At 36.3% G+C, this 21,030-nt stretch overlaps 3 protein-coding genes across 5 annotated transcripts in view; 2 read left to right on the plus strand and 1 right to left on the minus strand.

Annotated features, from left to right (window-relative positions):
• Positions 1-865: 865 nt before the first annotated feature.
• On the minus strand, positions 866-6,402 carry LOC107716302 (inorganic pyrophosphatase-like). 2 transcript variants are annotated; one of them, XM_016522675.1, is made up of 11 exons: positions 6,240-6,402; positions 4,670-4,734; positions 4,227-4,280; positions 3,822-3,941; positions 2,499-2,585; positions 2,255-2,381; positions 2,041-2,168; positions 1,870-1,955; positions 1,560-1,635; positions 1,366-1,405; positions 866-1,185 (listed from the first exon to the last, which is right to left on the minus strand). In XM_016522675.1, exons 1-11 carry the CDS (start codon positions 6,376-6,378, stop codon positions 1,154-1,156), a joined length of 954 nt encoding a protein of 317 aa, XP_016378161.1. In that variant the 5' UTR covers positions 6,379-6,402; the 3' UTR covers positions 866-1,153. The 2 variants fall into 2 exon arrangements, with proteins under 2 accessions (XP_016378161.1, XP_016378160.1); XM_016522674.1 differs by lacking the exon at positions 4,670-4,734 and adding an exon at positions 4,969-5,033.
• A 416-nt stretch (positions 6,403-6,818) lies between these two features.
• LOC107716353 (eukaryotic translation initiation factor 4E-binding protein 2-like) lies at positions 6,819-10,811 on the plus strand. The gene is made up of 3 exons (XM_016522765.1): positions 6,819-7,135; positions 8,000-8,176; positions 8,367-10,811. Exons 1-3 carry the CDS (start codon positions 7,003-7,005, stop codon positions 8,396-8,398), a joined length of 342 nt encoding a protein of 113 aa, XP_016378251.1. The 5' UTR covers positions 6,819-7,002; the 3' UTR covers positions 8,399-10,811.
• Positions 10,812-11,796: 985 nt separating this feature from the next.
• LOC107716354 (paladin-like) overlaps positions 11,797-21,030 on the plus strand; it is a 21,172-nt gene continuing 11,938 nt past the window's right edge. Inside the window, exons 1-14 of one of the 2 annotated variants that reach the window (XM_016522767.1) lie at positions 11,797-11,944; positions 14,054-14,239; positions 14,724-14,826; positions 14,996-15,175; positions 15,727-15,891; positions 16,016-16,176; positions 16,788-16,863; positions 17,376-17,527; positions 17,677-17,770; positions 17,953-18,057; positions 18,200-18,295; positions 18,409-18,543; positions 18,972-19,088; positions 19,192-19,371. In XM_016522767.1, the coding sequence (XP_016378253.1) occupies positions 14,067-14,239; positions 14,724-14,826; positions 14,996-15,175; positions 15,727-15,891; positions 16,016-16,176; positions 16,788-16,863; positions 17,376-17,527; positions 17,677-17,770; positions 17,953-18,057; positions 18,200-18,295; positions 18,409-18,543; positions 18,972-19,088; positions 19,192-19,371 (1,737 nt within the window). In that variant the 5' untranslated portion in view covers positions 11,797-11,944; positions 14,054-14,066. Of the gene's footprint in view, positions 11,945-13,573; positions 13,755-14,053; positions 14,240-14,723; positions 14,827-14,995; positions 15,176-15,726; positions 15,892-16,015; positions 16,177-16,787; positions 16,864-17,375; positions 17,528-17,676; positions 17,771-17,952; positions 18,058-18,199; positions 18,296-18,408; positions 18,544-18,971; positions 19,089-19,191; positions 19,372-21,030 lie in introns of those variants that run through there. The other variant, XM_016522766.1, reaches the window with a different exon arrangement.

A 21,030-nucleotide genomic window follows, 5' to 3' on the forward strand; every position in this document is an offset into this window, starting at 1 on the left:
GTCGCGTCATTTGTAATGTTGCATCATTCGTAAATAACACAGAAAACAATGCGTTGTAATAGGGAAATATTCGTGTCAATACCTGGAAGGGTCCACTTCTGTTGGAGACCAGTCAATGTGGTCTGTGTCCTGCTGCTAAAAAAAACAGCCCGAATTTGACGTTTAACCGGAACTGCGTAGCTGCATAGGATGGTTTCAGATCGATTGTAGGTTTATGTGTTGGCATCTGGTTGCTAAATGTTGACTGACTTGCTGTTGTGGGGTCTGACAGCGCTTACATTCTTACGTGTGGGATCGGTAAGATGTTTTAATGTTTTTGAAACATGTCTTTTATTCTCACCAAGGTTGCATTAATCAAAAACACAGTAAAACATCTTCTATTTTAATATATTTCACAATGTAATTTATTAAAATAAAAAGCTTAATTTTCAGCAGCCATTACTCCAGTCTTCAGTGTCACATGATCCTTTAGAAATCATAATAATATACTCACAATAATATAATAAGTATTCATTAAAAAAATTTAAAAAAAATCTTACTGACCCCAAATTTTTGATTGGTAGTGTAGGAAAACATGTTAAACAAAAAATTGTCAGCATTATTTGTTCCACACTTGTAGGACATTGTTTCATGAAACATAGATGTTAAGAAGAAAAGCATTTCCAGTCACCATTCACTTTCACTGTATGGGGAAAAAAACATAAGTAAATGAGGCTGCTAGCATAATCTGTTGTTGCACAGAACAAAGAAAGTCATGTGGGTTTGAAACAACATGAGTAGGAGTAATTGACAGAATATTTCATATATGTAAAGGCAATCTAATACAGAACAAAAGGTTTTAACAAACAAGTATCTGATAGCAGTGTCATATGAGAAAAGCTTTATTAAAGCATTTGTTCAGAATCTTACAGTACCTGAGTTTGTCCAGACTATTAGCTAACTTTAGTATCTGTTACACAGAATATTTAACCATTATCAAATACAACTTAACTTAGCAAGACATAGGTTAGCTCCCCTAAATGTTAATGTGAGATTCAGTCCCCAGATAAGGTGTTAAGTGCCCATGTTTTCATAAAATACCATTATACTAGACAGATAATGACATACATATTCGAAACATGATCAGACTGGTCCATTCACAGTGTTACGTTCTTCAGTTCTTTGCATAGTAGCACCATTTGTCAACTGAAAAAGACAGCACAACAAAATAAAAGTCACATCATGGATACGCAGCAGTAAAAATAAATAAATAAAAACAATGTATAACAATACCGGTATATATATATATATATATAAAAAATTTTTTTTTTTTTAAAGAGATCTGATGTTTCACTGTGGGAAAAAAAGACAAAAACAAAATCAAACCTGAGCTTGGAACTGGACTAGTCTCTCCACATGGACATGACTGAAAATGAAAAGAAAAATTAGTTTGAGGTACCACACTAGTTAAGTCTTACTTGACATAAGGCAACACACTATTAATGCTAGACAACTGTATATACAATTGATAAAGCAGTGAATAAACTCCTATTAATCGAAAGCAAAAACAAAGTTCTTACTTCATCAACAACTGCTTTGGCTTCATCTGCCGAACAGCAGAATGGACTGTCTCCCTCTGAGACACACGTGTTCTTGCTGCACAGTAAAAGAGAAAAAAGCAACATGACTTATGTTAAAAGGGGAGGGGAGGGGGGCAAAGAAAATTCTCTTTATTTTATATTATGTTGATGTGTTTCAGCAGTAAACCATGTCTACAACTCTACATGTTGTCTAGTGGCTGTAAATGAAAGTGCAAACAGTAAGAGCTGAAATAAAATACTATGCAAAATGAGCAAACAAATGCAGGCCACTGAAGAAACACTCCCTTACCAGTTTAGTTCTCCAGCATTGGTTTGTTGTGAGATCAGTGCCTTCCAGAAGCCATGGGTGGCTTTGATTGTCTCAATGGCAAAGTCCTGGAATAAATGTAGAATATTTATATGACGAATATGACCAATCACAAATTAAAGCTTGTTTACAACAATTTTCTGAACAACATGCCTTGTTTTTGAACTCTCCGTTGAATGCAAACTGGTTTTCAGGTTTCCCATCAGGTACCTTGTACCTCCTGAACCAGTCAACTGTGGCCTCAAGGTAGCCAGGCTTCAGTCGCCTCACGTCACTAATGTCTATAATTTCACATCAGAAAAATTGCAACAACCACATATATGCGTCTCTATTCTAAGTCAAGTGAAAAGCAACAAATGTTACTTACTGTTCAAGTCCTTTGCTTCAGGGTCATCAACATTGATTGCAATGACTTTCCAGTCAGTTTCACCTTCATCAATCATTGCTAAAACACCCAGAACTTTCACTCTGATAATATCTCCACGACAGCACACCTGCAAAGATCAAGCATTGTGGGGTTTGTTTATCTAAACCAAATAGAATTGCACATATGACAGATTGCTTTATAAATTTCATAGAATATTTCAAAAGACAAACACTGATATCTATACCTTGTTTCCAATTTCACAGACATCGATCGGGTCATTGTCACCACAACACCCTGTGTCATTGTCTTTGTGCCCGGGGTCTTCCCAAGTCTGTCAGAAAAGATTTAAACAAAATCGTTGTAAAATCTAGGGGGTAAAAGACACAATGGAACTTGTAATTCACATCTACAAGAAAGGTTTTTGATTTCAGTTTGAATAATGCTAAACCGTCTCCACTAAGACCACTGGAAAGCAATTAGATTAAATGCATTTCTCCTGAAATTAAAGGGGTCATATGATGCGATTTCATTTTTTCCTTTCTCTTTGGAGTGTTACAAGCTCTTGGTGCATAAAGAAGATCTGTAAATTTGCAAAGACTAAAGTCTCAAATCCAAAGAGATATTCTTTATAAAAGTTAAGAGTTAGCCACACCTACCTAAAACGGCTCGTTCGAACACGCCCCCACATATCTACCACAAAATAATGTACAGTATGTGGAAAATAATGTGTTTTTTTAACTTTAAACCGCATAAACACATTTCATTACACCAAATACACATAATAATGTTCTTTTTAGCAGCATCATATGACCCCTTTAAGGAAAATCTGTACAATCATATTGACAAGTCATACTAAATCATACTCACACAATTACTAAAATAATCAATTTAAAGTTGTGTTCATGAAGATGGAATGCATATAAACTACCGTTTAAAAGTTTTGGGGTCAATAAGATTTATTTAATTTTTTTTTAAAGAAATTAACACTTTTATTCGGCATGTATACATGAAATTGATCAAAAGTAACCATAAAGACATTATTAATGTTACAGAACATTTCTATTCAGAATAAAAACTGTTCTTATGAACTTTCTATTCATCAAAGAATGCTGCAGAAACAATGTTTCACGGTTTTCACAAAAATATTAAGCAGCACAACGGTTTTCAACATTGATAATAATAAGAAATGATTCTTGAGCAGCAAATCAGCATATTAGAATGATTTCTGAAGGATCATGTGACTCTGAAGACTGGAGTAATGGCTGCTGAAAAATTCTGATTTGCCATCACAGGAAAAAGTTATTTTTTTAATATATTAAAATAGAAGAACATTTTAATTGGAATATTTCACAATATTCTACTGTATGTTTAATCAAATAAATGCAACGTTGGTGAACAAAGGAGAAAAAAAACCTGACAAAACCTTTGAACAGTAGTGCATTATTAGTGTTGTAACAAACAAAAGATTTAAACATTTAACTATGACTGCAGAAACTGAAGCGGTTTCTACCTTCAGTCAGTTTATTCTATGTTTAATGTGTGATCAGTGTTGATTTTGAAGGCTTACTTGAGGGATTGCTCCATAATTCCAAATATATCCTTTGTGGGGGAAAACATTGGCCACATAGCGCAAATTGCCCTTCTTCACGTCTTGCTTAATGGGGTTCAGTGGGTCTTTTGTAGCAATCTGAAAAGTAAACCATAATGTTGACGTATAGAATGACAGAATATTCATGCAGACACCAATTGGTTGACGAGTTATTATTTTGTTTGAATGTCAATACACAACCAACCACAAAATGTAGGTTAAAAAAGTCTTCTACTTTCAACATCACTTGGTCTCTGTAACTACTGTAACCATTCATGTTTTAGGTATGTAAATATATAATCTTGCAAATAAATAGCCTGTTACTATCATTTTATTCTGTTATACTGCAAGTGGTGTAGTTTTGCACTGTCGGTCATACTGTACCTCCATTTTTGCATTTGTCCATCGTGGTACTTCAACAACCATGTGGAAAATGTTCTACAGAGAAAATAAAAATTATTTATTTTTATAAAAAAGGGAACATTTTAAGTAAGCCTAAATGTGACATTCCCATAATAATTTAACCTTCGTATTACAAAAAAAAAAAAATTTAAAGTGAGTAAGTGATGAGAATGATTAATCAAAGTTTTACACAGGTAAGATATCAGAGCAGTCCAAAGTATTGAACGATTTAAGATGACACTATTGAAAGGGTAAAGATCGCTACTCTTACAGATAAAGTCCCTTCACCCGATAAAGAGCTGATATACACTGTGCTGGATTGTGAAATGGCCATTCACTGCCAAAGGGGGCCCATAAGGGAGGGGGATCTACACTGAGACTAAGAGAGAAAAAAACTTAGAACATATTAAATTAACATAATGTACCTGAGCTTCATCTGCATACATAGGTATGTCATGGAATGGTGAAATGTACTTTCCATCCGAGTTCTCTGGTTGAAAAAACATTTTTTATTGCATAACATATTTCTGTACAAATAAATATTTTAAAAAGGAAGCTGATCTTGATTTCATCTGATCAGTGTTATCTGATCACTTAAACCCTGGCTGAGCACCTGATTTCCATATTAAGGCACAAATAAAAATAACTGAACAAAAAATGCCACCATGTCCTCTATTGTTTATGAGAAAAAAAACTTAGAACATATTAAATTAACATAATGTACCTGAGCTTCATCTGCATACATAGGTATGTCATGGAATGGTGAAATGTACTTTCCATCTGAGTTCTCTGTTTAAAAAAAAAAAAAAAGTTTGAATTGCATAACATATTTCCGTACAAATAAATATTTCAAAGGCAAATATTACTGATGTTATCTGATCAGTATGATGTTATCTGGCTGAGCACCTGATTTCCATATTGAGGCACAAATTTGTTTATCTTGAAATTGATACATTTCCCCCCCCCCTAGTTTTTATTATTTTTTAAAGTGAGAAAAATGAACATGCCTGTGTGATAATTTAATGAAGTATTTCTATAAAAGAGTATACCAGACTTTAAGAAATGTGTTCTGGTCAAGCTCAGGCACTTAAAACTTTATTTAATTGTATGTTCTGAAGCATTTATTGACTTTTTGGAAGCAGAAATATCAATTAAACCCAAACATAACAGAATTCATCACACCAATATTCATGTTCAAAGAAAGCAACTGAGATATTCTGCACAACTTCTGACTAGGCGTTCCAAAGAAGAAAGCCAGCTTTATTGCATCAGTGATGACAGAATGTGTATGTTTCAGTGAATTATTGCTTTAAACTGCACAGGTTAATGATAATGATCATGCCTTGTGTGCATATAACTTGTCAATCATGTTACTTGAGCAGGTAACGTCATGCTGCTGCTAAGGGTGAGAAGTCTAATGCACAGGTGGCAACTAAAATAAACAAAACACACCCAGTTTTGTGGAAAATTGTCCAATATATATGCTTTACTAACTTTATATTTTATTCACCTGAAATCATTTTAGACAATGTAGACAGTATAACAGAAAAAAAGAAAGATATTCTATGATAATTTGTGAAAGCTATGCTATGCTATGAGCAACCTTGTATTCACCCGTCCTTCAATTACACATTTTAACGAGCTTAGGTTATACCAACAATGCAAACAAATGTTGCACTGTTTGTTAATAATAACATATTACCCTTAGCTACAATTAATCAGACAATAAAATAAACTTTATGAACCGAATATCAAAATAACTTTGCACAAAGCTACAATTAATCAGACAATAAAATAAACTTTATGAACAGAATATCAACTTAATTCGTAAAATCATTACATTTATGAATTTGATTAGGTTTTAGGTCATAAATAACGCGAGGAAAAGCGACACGTGGGACTTGCGGCCCAGCCCCTTTCATCTTAATTCAATGAACTGACCTGACCGTACAAACTTCTCATCACCAATCCCCGAAGAACAGAATTCATACTTACTGAAATAAAGCCTATAACTCAAAGTGTTAGGGTTTCCTCTTTCTTCAATGGAGAAACTCATATTGTGCGCCCTGTGTATTGATTCCGGTAGGACGTGTGTAAAAAGGACAGCAGCGACTGGCTTGAGGAAATCGCGCATGCGCAGAGACTGAACTGCGCAAAAGACCTACTGTGTGTGCATCTGATTTGTGAATCGGCAGTGATAGACAGTGACAGTGCTAGAAGGTCTTGTAAAAAGAAATGTGAAATATCACACTTTTAATGCGGTTAATTTTTATGTGTTCAAAGGCAGTTTTGTATATTTGCACCTAAAACCCTAAGCCTAAACCCCTAAACTGTTTTGCTGCTCTTGGCTGGTTTAAGCTGGTTTTACAGCCTGGTCAAGTCTTACCTTTATTTTCTAACGAGTTCAACTGTAGCTGGTCAGCATATATATATATATATATATATATATTTCTTGAGCACCAAATAATCATATTAGAATGATTTCTGTATTTCTGTACTGAATATTAAAATGAAAATAATGACGTTTCGCGAGGTGGGCGTTTGTGCGACGCAATTCTCCCTGGACGTCATATCCTTCCAGCGCTCTTCGCTTCCTGCCTGGCGGAGGGAGGGGACGGTGCTGACGGCTGGGAGGACGAGCTGAACGTTAAGAAAGCCTTGGCAAAGAGATAAGAAACGAGGGGAAAGGGCCCGAGATTTTTGCCTTCCATCGGGATAACTTATTGCTCGACTCTGATTAGCACCCGAAGCAAGTACAATGTCGTCCAGTCGTCAGTTTAGTGAGAGCAGGGCCATCCCGACCAGGACGGTGCTGATCAACGACTCAACGCAGCTACCTCACGACTATTGCACCACTCCCGGAGGCACTTTATTCTCCACCACCCCGGGAGGTAATACCCCGCCTGAGACGTGTGCTGTACGTCCAGGCTTATATCTGCAGCCGTTTGCCTGTTGTTTACATGGAGACCGTCTAATGTTAGAGAGTGGCCTGTGTTGGCCAGGAAGCCGTAACCACATAAAAGGCTGTGTCTCAAAACCTAGTGTTTAGCCTGCTTAGACAGTATTTTAGGGGTCGTAAGAACGTTTAGTTAGTTTGCATGTAGACAGTCTGATAGCGCTCAAACTGTCGAGAGGTTTAAATCGACGATGACCAAAATATGTTGCCTACTAGGAAGGCAGCTTACTAGGCTTTTGAGACCCAGCCATGTAGTTCAAAACAAAAACAGCGCCGCCTGTGCGTCTCTCTGATCAACATGATTGGTCCGCAGTGACTGATGGGCAGAATAAGACGGAACAAAAGAATGCATTACATTAAACGTATACAGAGACCGGCACGTGTAGCAGTATACACCCTACCATTTGTGATCTTGATTGCTGTCAGTCATTGCTATTGTTGTGCTTTTGGTTTTCATTGGGGCATTATACTGTTTAAAGAATTAAATTATTGTTTGCTGTGACCACTGATACTAAATTGGTCACATTAATCATCTTTGTGATTTCAACAGCATTAAAAATGTGTCATAGTAATGTCTGTTTCACATTTCTAAGGCATATGATCATCATTAAAGGGAAAATTCACTCAATTGTCATAATTTACTCATCCTCTTGTTGTTTTCAATCCCATATGACCTGTTTTCTTCTTTGTAACGCAAAAGGAAATGTGTCAGATTGCTTCAGGATTATGACATTTTATGCAGGATGGTAGTTATGTAATAAAACTGGCTCATAACAGTTTGTTTATAATGACAATGCAGGAACTCGAATAATCTATGATCGCAAGTTCCTGTTAGACCGGCGTAACTCACCCATCGCCCAGACTCCACCAGCACACCTGCCGGTTATCCCAGGAGTGACAAGCAAGAACGTCCTGAATGAAAACAAGAGGAATGAGGCTAAAAACATCAACAAGCATGATGCCAAGTCAGGGCAAGGTTGGTCTTTAAAACTGACTGAACTGGAACTGTTTCCACTGGAACCTCCCTGCTTTCTGCTCGATCATCTTATGTACACAAACAGTAATGGGTCTGGTTGGAGGGTTAGACTAGTGTTAGCTCACACTATTCTCTTTTAGTGGTCATGCATGATGCAAATTATGGGTTTTTTTTTGTGTGTGTGTTGCAGGTGAAGATGCTCAGTTTGAGATGGACATCTAAAGAAGAGGAACCAACTTGAAGATTAATTACCTGGTACCTGTGTGCCAGTGGCTTGGCTTGTAGAAACCAATGTTGTGAGCCCTCTCCTTTAGCTCTCTCTAGCTGCTGGGTGCTGCATAATCATGGGGATAAATGACAAAAGTTTGCCCAGTGGGGCTGCTGGAGCCCTGAAAGTTAACCTGTGAGCCTGTTGAGCTCTTTTCGTTTAGGTTTCAGGGCTTCCATCAGCTGTACTTGCTTAAGTCACAGAGCAAGGGAAAAAATCTGTATTGTAAGTGCCCGGATATGTTACCAATTTACTGTAATAGACTCATAAACAAATCAGCCATCAGAAATGTACTGCTGATTGTTCACTGTACACTGTTCCAGTTGATACCCTTAATGCAGTCTACTTGGTTCACATGTAAACTGATTTGCACTCAAGTCAGGAAATGCAGTTATCTGTATGTACATGTCCTCCCAAATGTAAGTTTTTTGGGGGGGTTTCCATCCAAAACAATTACTAGAATTTTTTTTTTAGTTTTATTTAAAATGGACAGCAGGATTATCACCACAGTTTTGATTAAAAAAAATGAAAGGATTCTGTATTCATTCCAAATCTTTTATATCAGTTAAAACAGTTGATTTATTTTTCAGGTATTTGTTCAGGTCAGAAAAATTGTTTTATAGAATTGGCCAAAAACAGACCACAGACCTTAATTACTACTTTATATAGGATCACGATGCCAAACAAATTTTCTAGTTTTATTTAGAACTACCCCAAAATTTGCATTTCAGTCCATAGCCTTCTAATTTACTTTCGCCCTTTTAGCAGGTTCAATTTAAGTTAAGTAATGATATCTGATCGCAATTTTGAATGACCAAACGTTTACTTTTGGAGAATGTTTCTGTTCAGATTTGTCCTGTTAACAGTGTGATTTGTACCTACCTTTGCATGGCGAGACACTTGAAACGTCAACATCAGCTCCGAATTCACACTCTCTGGTTAAAGGTAGACGTTACCAAGTACTGTTGAACTGATCAAGGGTTTAAGATACTTTATAAAACGATGACAAAAAGAGAGCTGGTCTCAGGAAGCACTTGCATTATATACCTAATAAGTACACATCTTACGGCTCCTTTCATGGGAGAAATAGCACAGTGAATATTTAACATTAATATCAGCTGTGACATCTACTGTCACTTTCCGATTACTACAATCCTTATGAACCTTGATAATCAAATCAAAGGTAGGAAAGCACTGAAGTGTTGTTTTGGTCATTTTACTATTGTCTGTCTCACAGCCACACAATGTGAACGATTCTTTTAAAGATGGATAGTTTTGTAGTGACCAGACATTCATATTTTCATTCAGATCAAACATCTTGAAAACTTGAATTGAATCTTTCCAATGCTCTTCTATGCATGTTCTTTTGATCTGCTTCTTAGTCTAATTTAGTTCACACATCAGATCATTTAAATGTTGTTGTTTTTTTTGGGTGGGGGATGCCAAATCTTGTGGAAGACGAGAAGGTTTGATTAATATTGAAAGAGAATTAAGCAAAGAGATTATCCAAACAAAGTGACTTAAAGAGGATAAGACTTATTCTCATGACTTTAATTGTCTCTTTCTGTGCTCCAGCCATTCTCTGAAGCAGTTTTTTTTTCTCTCACAGTGATCTCTTGTGCTTAGCCTCTGTATCCATGCCTTACTTTACTAAGCTGAGCAGCTGTCAAATACTGTTCCCTTTCATACCTTAAATAGTGGATCAGTTTCTTTCTGTTTGATTTCTTTCCAACTCTCAAGTTGAGGATAAGATCAAATATTGCTATGTTTTACTAGAAAACATTATATTTTTGGAAACATGTTATTATTTACTTTCTTACAGAGATGGAAAGTTTTGCCAATACAGCAGTGTAATATTTGTAATGGTAATGGATTGGTTAAAATAAACACGGTTTAGGTTTGACTTTGATCGGTTGCAGTTAACTTTCTATGAAATATTCAATACTGGTGATATCCTTGACAATTAGATGCACATTTTCATTTCCGGTTTGATTTATAGACTTTTCTAAAAGTCATGTTAAAGTAATAATGATTTACAGTAAAGGGAACTTGATATACTGTCCTTCTGTAATAGATTTGTCTAATCCCAGTTTGTTTCAACTCTGAAATATGGACGTTTGGTTATTTGTTTTTTTTTTTTTTTAAAGATCACTGCTTACTTTTTCTTCATACTTTCCCCAGGTCTCAGAAACGTTCAGAAATGCATTTAGCTCTTCAATGGGATTTAGGATGAAAGTTTGATCTAATGTGGCAGAAATTGGAAACTGTATTTTCTTTCTTCTTTGAGACCCTGTTCAATTTAATTTTTACTGGCCAATGACAGTGGACACTGTTACAGCAAGATCAATAAAAGTTCCTTGATATCAACTCTGTTTGTCTTCTCTGCCAAATGCTTGTGCATTTTGCTTGAATGTCATGTAAACAATATGTTGAGTTTGAAATACTAGGGTTTGCCGCTGGATGGAGTAGTAGGGTAAAAGTGTGCAGCTCTTAGTTTTATGAATGCAAAATAAAATAAAAGATTCTGGTCCTCTGTAAGTTAGTTCCGGTGTTCTGACAAATAATGCTACCTATCAGATTATGCTACCAACACTATTTATCCTACTGTAAGGGTAGGTGTACATGTTAATAAAGCCTCACACCTTATTAATATCATGCTGGAAGCAAAATCTGATAGGTAGCACTTTTCGCTATCGAATTATGCTACCATCTGTTTAAATGGGAGGTAGCAAAATCTGACAGGGTAGCACAAATCGTCAGAACACCGGCTCCGGTTTTGTAAATGCTAAACTGTGTTATACTAAAGGGGGCGTTCTAGAAGCCCTTATTACAGTACATGAATGCCTCATGAAGAGAGCTTAGTTGCTTGGAAACTCGTGGCAACACAATGTGTCCACTTCACACCAGCAGTTCAAGCAGAGGCTATTTTCAATGCAGTGAAAGACATTCGACACAGTGGCAGTGGTGAAAATTAAGAACTTGGCCGCCAGTGAGCAAAATTACCCTCTGCAATATGCAATAACTTGAGTTTGAGACATTGCGATTAACTATCATCACCGTTACAAGAAAATCAAGTCTTGCTAATCCAGAATATTATTAAAATCGTACTGTTTAAATTTAGTGTCATACTCCGTCCCCCACATCGCAGGCTTTTCAACATTTCAGGCATGACAGCAGCACCGTTGCTGGGAGATGGAGCTGTTACTTACTGCTGAAAAGATGAAAATCCACCCACCATCATCCTCCTCTTCCATAACATTTATTGCCAGTGAAAGAGGGAGGTGGCCATCTCTCCTCCTCCTCTCTTCCCACTGTTATCCATCTGCACTGCTCTATGTTGAGACAAGCTCTTATGGATTGACACCTGACTGCATGTCTTTGGACCAGTGAGGGACATTAATTGACAGGACTCAAGATGAGTGTGACGTGGACTCGATCGTCTTCTACGTTTCATTGCCTCTCTCAAGGCCTGACAGGTGTCTGAGAAAGCAGGTATCCAGGTGAGGTAACGTTTATGATATTTACTTTCACTATTACCTTGTCTTTGCTTCACGGTAGAAATATTTGCTCTATTAAGTGTACAATTATGTCTTTTTGATTTAAATTTAACTTGGCGTAGCTAAGTTTGATTCTCTTATTAGTCAGCATCCTGTGAAGTGCTGGTGGTGGGCATGTACTTAGGCTACTAAGTGTACAAGAGCTGATTTACATGAACTCTCAGAACATTGTGAAACAAAATTGATAGAGAATGGGATATTGTTTTTATAAAACAGTTTAATCAAGTTAAAGTAAGTTAGAGTATTGCTTTTTAGACACTATATTGTCAGTTTTTTTGTTTTTACTTCGAAACGAGCAACGAAAGTAGTTCCAAACGAAGCCACATAATACTGTTTCTTTGAACGAATCGGTTGCGTGGATGATTCCATGCATTCTCACTCGCCACCTCCTGGCGTATCAATGTAATATGCAGAAAGAGTCACTGACTAATATAAAAAATATTCTTTATTTGCAAATATTCTATAGTTCATTTTATTAATGGCCAAATGAAGACATCATTTGACTGATACAGTTGCCGCGAAAGCCATCAATAAACAAATGAAAATCTCAGGCTGTGGCACGAAGAATTGAAAACATGGCAAAATTAGTGAATTAACCAATTTACAATAATTTGACATTTACTTAGGATAATACAATTTTTTTTTATTATTAGCAAAAGTTATTAGTTGTTCAGAGAAAATCTTGATTTTTATTTATTTATTATTTATTTTTTAGGGCCTGGTTTGACTCGCATATGCATTTTAAAAACTGTGTTGCAGTGTGTGTAATTGTTACACAGCCACTTGTGATTGTAACTCAATTGTTTCAGTATTTTCAGATTCTGAATGTGTTGACTGAAAGTTTAACACGCATGAACAAAACACTGCGGTCGTTTTTAAACTCCTCATTTCTCAGCCTGAACAAGGATGTGCCAATCACTGGTCACTCCCACTCACTGCATATCTGTGCACTGATCTGTGCAGCGTTGTACAAATGCTTTCCCATCCATATTTAGAGATTTTTTGTTGTTGTTTTTTGTTCTGTGACCGTGATACTCAGACACAACTGGAATTTAAATCAAGCCCCTGAAAAGGGAAGCATTGCTCTTGGTGCCAGCGACTCAGTATCCCAAACTTTCAATAGACCAGCCAGTTATATAAACAAGGCAGGAATGTCCTAATGACATTCGCAGAGCTATCATATATTTCCCAGTGATATCTCTCTGGCACAAACTTGATCTTATGAAGGAGGAGGGGAAAAAACAGGATTTGTTTAATTAACTGCATTATCGCTGCAGTGCATGGAGGAGATTCAATTGGTTTCATAATTCTGACTTCAAACACTTTCAGATTTCAGTAGATTCAAAGGCATCAGAAATCTTTAATCTTGCACGTTCTCTCACTTTTGGCTTTCTGTATCATGACCTTTGCATGGGCTGTCCCTGTGAATGTCTGGAGCCGCCCACACTGTCGTCTGGTTGCCAGATGTACTGTATTTCTTTGTGGCCCCCAGAAGGGTTAGAACGGCTATCCTGTCACTGTGAGAAGAGAACCAGAGAGGCACTGAGCGAGAAAGAGAAGAAAAGAGATTAGCAAATCTTCAGCAGTGGTTGTTGAAGTTAAAACAAAAGGCTTTTTATGTTAAGATTCTGCTAGCAACAGGAAACTGATTTCGTGTTGACAGGATTTACACTTAAAGAGAGACCTGAACCCTTGCTGAAACTAAGATGCAAAAACCAAAGGATGTGACCACACGCGGCACAGCTGTGAGACCGTAAGCCATTCATTTAACAATCAAATATGACAGAGATGATATGCACATGCACATTTGATAGTCTTACGTACTTGTAGGTCTGTAGAACACATTCAAAGCTTCAATAATGTGTTTTATTTGGAGGTTTTGTTGTGCATTACATGTGTTGGGGTTCCATGAAATTGAATCTCTGTGGTATTGCAGCACAAAGTGCATCTGGCTCTTTAAAAAGTGCAAATGTTAGAAATAACCCCATGTAAAATGACTAACATGTCTGCCTGTTTACTTTATATTAGTCACAGTATAAAGCCTCATTCCAGCTCTGTGCAGATTATGGGTACGAGTGCCAGTGCAACTTCCCAGGCTGCTCCGTTTGCACCTACACACCAGGCCGATCACCAAGGGAACGTCATGGCTGAGCACAGACGCTCACTACAGTCGGTGAACATTCGCAACAGCAAAGCCAAATCCATCATCACAAACAAGGTGGCCCCTGTTGTCATCACGTAAGTGACAAGTGCAACATGATGCTTTTTAAAACTGGCCGTAAGGGCCCTCATATGCACAAAATGTCACGCCTGTGTGTTACTCTTTGAGAGAAAACTATTGTAGATACCGTCAACAACCTCACTTTCACTTAAAGGGATAGTTCACCCAAAAATGTTTACTCACCATCAAGTTGTTCCAAACCTGCAACACAAAAGAAGATATTTTGAAGAATTTTGGTAACCAAACAGTTGACAGTAGCCATTGACTTCCATAGTATGAAAAAAAAATACTGTGGAAATCAACCTTTTGGTTGCTTTAAAATTTATTTTGCTCTCAACAGAAGAAAGAAACTCAAACAGGTTTATAAAGTGGAGGGTGAGTAAATGATGACAGAATTTTCATTTCATTTTCATCCCGGTAAGGGACGAGACAATGTATTATCAGTTGTGGGTTTTTCATGTATGACATTTTGATAGATGTTATGAGTATTTCTCTATACAGAAATAACTGCAGGGAAGAGTTTCAGATTCATGACAAGATCCAATCTGCCAACTACTCAATGGGAAGGATATCTGACCTGTTGCCGGAGCACTACCTAGTGCTGGTATGTTTCACTTTTTGAGATTTAAATTAAATATTTAGAGCTTAATACTTGAAAAAGCCTGGAGATGTAATGGAAAATGCAGTAATGAGCAGGAAATGTAGATCAATTATGGAAATTTCTTGTCATTTACGATGAAATAAGTTTTATGACTTGCTTTTATATTGTCCAGGGGGAGTTTTTTATGGTACAGGATGTATACAATAGAGCTGATGTCTTAAATACTACAAAAAGCCACGGGGCCCCCAACTTCCGCAAGGTCAAGGGAAACTACCCCCTTTTTGGAATGGGCCAACCTAGCCTGAATGGTTTCAAACAGGTCCTCCAGAGATTGCAGATTGACGGCTTTGAGGTCAGTGAGTGCTTCTTGTCCTTGCCGAGTAGGATGAAAGGCAGTGAGGCACTTTCCATGAATACAGTTCACTTTGGGGTCCTATTACATTTTTTTCCTTTAAGAACTATTAGATTTGTTAGCTATCATGTAGTATAAAATTAACATACACTCTTAAAAATAGGAGCCATTTGCAGCAATGCCATAGAACAAACCATTTTGGGTTCACCAAAGAACCTGTCAGTGAACAGTTAAGAACCATTTTTTTTAAGTGTGGAGAACATTTTTATAATCTAAAGAAAGTTTTGTGCAATGGATTGATTCCATGAATATTAAAGGTTTTCATAGAACCATTTATGCCAGTAAATAACCTTTATTTTTAAGAGTGTAGCATGTGAAGTAACTAGTTTGATCAAAAACAATCAAATGTCTGTATTATCCTGTAAAATCGTGATTTTGATCTGTCCCATCTCAGAGGTCTTGACCACCTTGACTACCATATTTTCTGCAGATAGACCTTCAAATAATGATATCAGGTTAATTGCTGTTTATCCCACAAAATATGTGAACAGGAGGTGATTTTCATCTGTGTGAGGGAGGAACCAGTGGTCTTCTTCCGCTCAGATGGAGACTTTATTCCGTACACTCCCAGAGGAAGAGAGAACCTACATGAGAACCTGCATGACCTAGACAGAGAGCTCAGCCCAGAGCAAATAGAGCTCTCCATCCGGAAAGAGGTCTGTTATAGAGCAGAACTAGTTGTATAAGGAGGATCGCTTGCCATCCTTTTATGGTGAAATGTTGAAAGAGGTCACTGTGTCTGTTCCATGTCAGGTTTTAATTCTCTGATATTTTCTCCAGTTGTGTGACTTTGCAAAGCTGAGTGAAAATATGTTCTATGTCTATAATGACATTGAGCATTTTAAAGATGAACCTCAGCAGGTTCAGATTCTGTCAGAGGAGGACATTCATGTCACAGAGGAGGTCTACAAAAGACCACTTTTCAGTCAACCACTGCACAGGTAATTCCTCATATTTTTTTACAGAATAAAATCTATACTGTTCAAAAGTTGGGGTTGCTTTTTTATGCTTTTGAAAGAAATTTCTTATGCTCACCAAGGTTGCATTTATTTGATAAAAAATACAATAAAATGTAATATTGTTAAATATTATTACAATTTGAATTTTAATATATTTTAAAAGTTTATTCCTGTGATGGCAAAACTGATTTTTCAGCATCATTACTCCAGTCTTTAGTGTCAAATGATTCTTCAGAAATCATTCTAATATGATGATTTGCAATCTCATTTACAATGTTGCATACAGTTATTAAATTATAAATGTGTTTACTGTCACTTTTGATCAATTTTAATGCATCCTTGCTGAATTAAAGCATTTTATTGACCCCAAACATAAAAAGACATTTGTGACTCAAATGGAACCCTAATGATAAAGGCAAGACTTTTGTGATATTTGTTTAAAAAAAAAGCAGAAATCTGTTGTAAATTAAACCCTGACGAAAAGTAGTGTCCATAGATGAACAAAAACATGCATATATGAATCAAAATTAATCTTACATTTTAGACTCTTTTAGTTCTGTGTATTGTTTAATGACAAATTTTGATGAATTTAGATATTACAGATTGCCGCTCCCTATGGAAGGGGCCCCACTGGAGGAGACATTTGATGCCTTTGTTAATATACTCAGGGTAAGATCTCCATGAATATTATATATCTTTGTTTCTCCCTCTACTTTCTAAGTTTAAAATAACTCTGTGTGAGCTCTGGTTTATTTATATCTGATGATTTGTGTCACTTTACCAATAATTAATCCCAAGAACCCAGAACTTTAAACCCAGCGCTAGCCAGCAAACCATATTTATATTTCACAGTCACCAGTAACATCAATCTTTGAAAACCGTATTAACACAGACAAAAGTTATAAATGTTAACTTAAGACCATGAAAAATTATTTCAGGTATCCACTCATGATCAGGAAACGGCAAGATTTTTTTATTCCAGTTTCTTCATCTTTTCCATCTTGATTTCATATTCCCTTTATCAGAGTTTGACACAGCCAAAAATGAATGTGTGTTCTTGTTTGAGGTTACAGAAATATATACAGACATGTATATTGTGCTAAATCATTATGTTATTCACTTGGATTCCTTTAGTTTGGACAATGTGCTTTTACACATTTACCCACCTTTGTGTACACCAGGAGACCCCAAACCTCTCTTTGATGCGGGACAGCTCCAGACCTCTGCCTGCACTGCTTTTCAGCTGCCAGGTGGGGGTGGGACGCACCAATCTTGGCTTAATCCTGGGAGCCATAGTCTTCCATCACCTGCAGGGGGCATCAGAGAGCCCCAGGTACATGGTACAGTGTTAGTGCAATTTCAATTACTGTTTACCTTCTCAAAGAAAAGCATTACTTAATTAATAACACTCTACTGTGGTAATGTTGTGTTTTACGGTCCTTTCTCTGTTTAAGTTCTACTTACTTTTCATCTCTTTCACAGGCAAGAAATACAGAAGAGTGAACACAAATTGGATTTCCAAGTGATTGAGTTGCTAATCAGTCGCCTACCTAAAGGTCAACAAGACCTTGATGAGGTTAGAATGTATTAAAGATGTTTGTAAAAGTCTTGGTTCATGAAATAGTCCGATTGCTTTCAATTCATTTGCAAAAATAAATAGAAACTGAGACTTATACCTGAAACATATACCATATTACGATTTATTGAATTAATAGTTTTACATAAACCAAGTGTTTTTTTAATGTATATATACCACAGGTTGATGATGCTATTGCCATGTGCTCTGAGATGCATAATATAAAAGATGCTGTGTATGAAAACAAACTGAAGCTTGCAGGCATTGGCGAAGATTACCAGATTCAAGTAAGTCCCGACTGAAACATTCTTGTGTCCATGTTGTCAAACTGCTATAAAATGGTTGCTTTAATGTAAAAATGAGCGTTTTGTTAAATGAAGGTCACATATTTGTGACATTTGTGTCATTAACAATTTTTTTTGTTTGCAGGGAAACAGCACAAAAGGCTATTTCCTGCAAAGAACACTGCAAAGTCTTGAACGCTATGTGTACCTACTAGTATTTAATGCATATCTTCACGATCAGGTATTGCTGACTATATGCTACCATATTATTATATTTAAAAGCAGTTATTTTTGTCAGTATATGCCATTATTTTAATAATTTTTCCATTGTCTGCTGTATCTCTATCTCTGTAGTATCCACAGGCATTTCCTCAGAGCTTCAGTCAGTGGCTGTGTATGAACGCTTGGATCTACAGACTGCTGGCCAGCATGGATAGCTCTGAACTCTCAGCACCAGCCAGCCTTATAACTGATGGAATTCGAGTTCTGGTAAGAGTGAACAATTTTTGGTTCCTAGAACATTCCCAGAACATTAGTTTATGGTTATAGAAATCCTAAAACATAAAAAAAAAAAAAGTTCCTAGAGTGTTAGGAAGTGCCTTCCCTAAAACATAGCCAAAGGGGAACCGTACAGTACTTTAAGGAAATGTTTTGTGTTTGCTGTTATGACGTAGAAATGATATATTATAACAGATAAAAATTACATAGTTATACTAGTGTATGTTCATATGCACCAGGTTATAGTTTTTTTACTTTATCCTTGAATAGTCCTTTTCTTCCCTGATTATATCTGATATGCCAGTCTTTCTAGCCTTGCTCTTATCAGAGTCGAGCTGTGACCTCCTCCTCCTGCAGCTCAGCAGATTCTCCCATAGGCATGCGCATTATGCACATAATATCTTCAATTTTTTTGAAAGGTGTCCAGTCAGTTTTTAGCAACAGATCTGCTCAGTACAGCCAAGGAGATGAAAGTGGCCAATTTCAGACGTGTTTCCAAAATGGCTCTATATGGGATGGCCCAGCCAAACTCTGAGGTAAATCCTTTCTAAAGCTCATTTCAGCAGCCCAAGCTCCTAAATTGTGGCTATCTGTAAAGTCTAATAATAAATAATCAAAGCTTGTTTGTGCCCATTTCAGGCTCTGGCTGTCGTGATGTCCTACCTGACAGACCAGAGGCGAGGGCACTCTGCAATTCTCTGGCTGAATCTGCAGGAGGAGCTTGTGCTGGAGGCAAACGGACAAATGTTCACCCCACGAGAGCCAGGCTGTCTGGAACAGCCTATTCCAGTCTGTGTTCAACATCCACAGAAGCTCCAGGTGCAATTCTGTCCAGGGCAGATCTGTTATTAAATGGAATTGAAGAGGGTAGTCTTTCAGTGGCTTTATATGACTGGGCCGGACGAATTTGTTGTAGTTACAGCTTGCATAGCGTGTGCAATGTAATACAATGCAGCACATAAAAAAAGTTAAATGCAGTGTGCAGTATAAGCTATCGGCAACTCATCATGTGTATTTGAAATGCATAGTGATACGGATTCTGATTCATCCAAGTGACTCAGTTCTGTTTACCAAAAAGATATGTAACAGATTACGTCCATAGATAAATATAGTTATACTGTGATACACTGTTACAAAAGTTTAGAGTTGATAAGATTTTTTTTCTTATGCTTACCAAGACTGCATTTATTTGATCAGAAATATAGCAAAAACTGCAATTGTGAAATATTATTACAATTTAAAATAACTGTTTTCTGTTTTAATATATTTAGAATGCAGTTTATTCCTGTGATGGCAAAGCTGAATTTTCAGCAGCCATTACTTCAGTCGTCAGTGTCCTTTAGAAATCATTCTAGTATGCTGATTTGGTGCTCAAAAACATTTCTTATTATTATCAAACAGCTGTGCTACTTAATTTTTTTTATAAAAAGTTCAAAAGAACAGAATTTATTTGAAATAGAATTATAAATGTTTTTATTGTCAATTTTCATCGATTTAATGCACACTTGCTTAATAAAAGTGTTTAATAATTAATTTATTTAAAAAATCATACTGACCCAAACTTTTGTCATTGAGTCAATTAGTTAATTTTAAAAAATGCTGAGTCAACCAAAATTATTATCCTTTATTAAAATTACCATGAGTTGGTTTACGCAAGTGAATGAGAACGAACGTTCACTTAAATGATTAGTTCAAAAAGACTGATTTGATAACAAAGGAAACATTGAATACATCTGTGTGCAAAACATTAGGGTTCCATTTGAGGTGATACTAATCAAAAATTGCACTGGAGTGTAAATACATTGTGACCAATGCTGGGCTAGTTACTCAAATAATGTAATATATTACTCATTACTAGTTACTCATTTCAAAAGTAATATTGTTACTTTACTTATTACTTTCTGGCAACAGTAATTAGTTACACTACTAGTTACATTACTTTTTCTTCACGCCCCACAGTAGTTGTAACTGTGTATCTTCCACATAAAATTCTTCCAGAATATAACTAACAACATATTTCTGTCTCATCATTTGACCAAAATCCACATTGGATCACAGTCAGAAGTTATTACAAATACTCAATAGTGATTGATAGTGACATTCAAGTAGAAGTGTTGTATTAATCTCATTAATTGTCATGTGTAGCTTGAAGCTAATTGTCATTTCTCCGTTACCCATATACGATTATATTTCATTAAGTTTGTAAGAAACTGTGTGATTTTCCAAAAATATTTTTAAATTATAGTAATATAATGTACCACATGCTGATCAGAGGGATGTAATGTCAGAGTAAAGTAAAGCCACAACTAACACAACAGTGCTCTGATTAGGGCTGTGCGATATTGAAGAAAAATGCGATACGCGATACCTTGTTAAAAAATGCGATATTCGATATGCAATACGATATTGCTTAAAGTGTGTCAAATCAATTTCAATTATATTTTAAAATATTTAAAAATGAAAATTATATAACCAATT

Source organism: Sinocyclocheilus rhinocerous, unplaced genomic scaffold, assembly GCF_001515625.1.
Source record: "Sinocyclocheilus rhinocerous isolate Xijiao unplaced genomic scaffold, SAMN03320098_v1.1 scaffold869, whole genome shotgun sequence".
Classification (NCBI taxonomy): Eukaryota; Metazoa; Chordata; class Actinopteri; order Cypriniformes; family Cyprinidae; genus Sinocyclocheilus; species Sinocyclocheilus rhinocerous.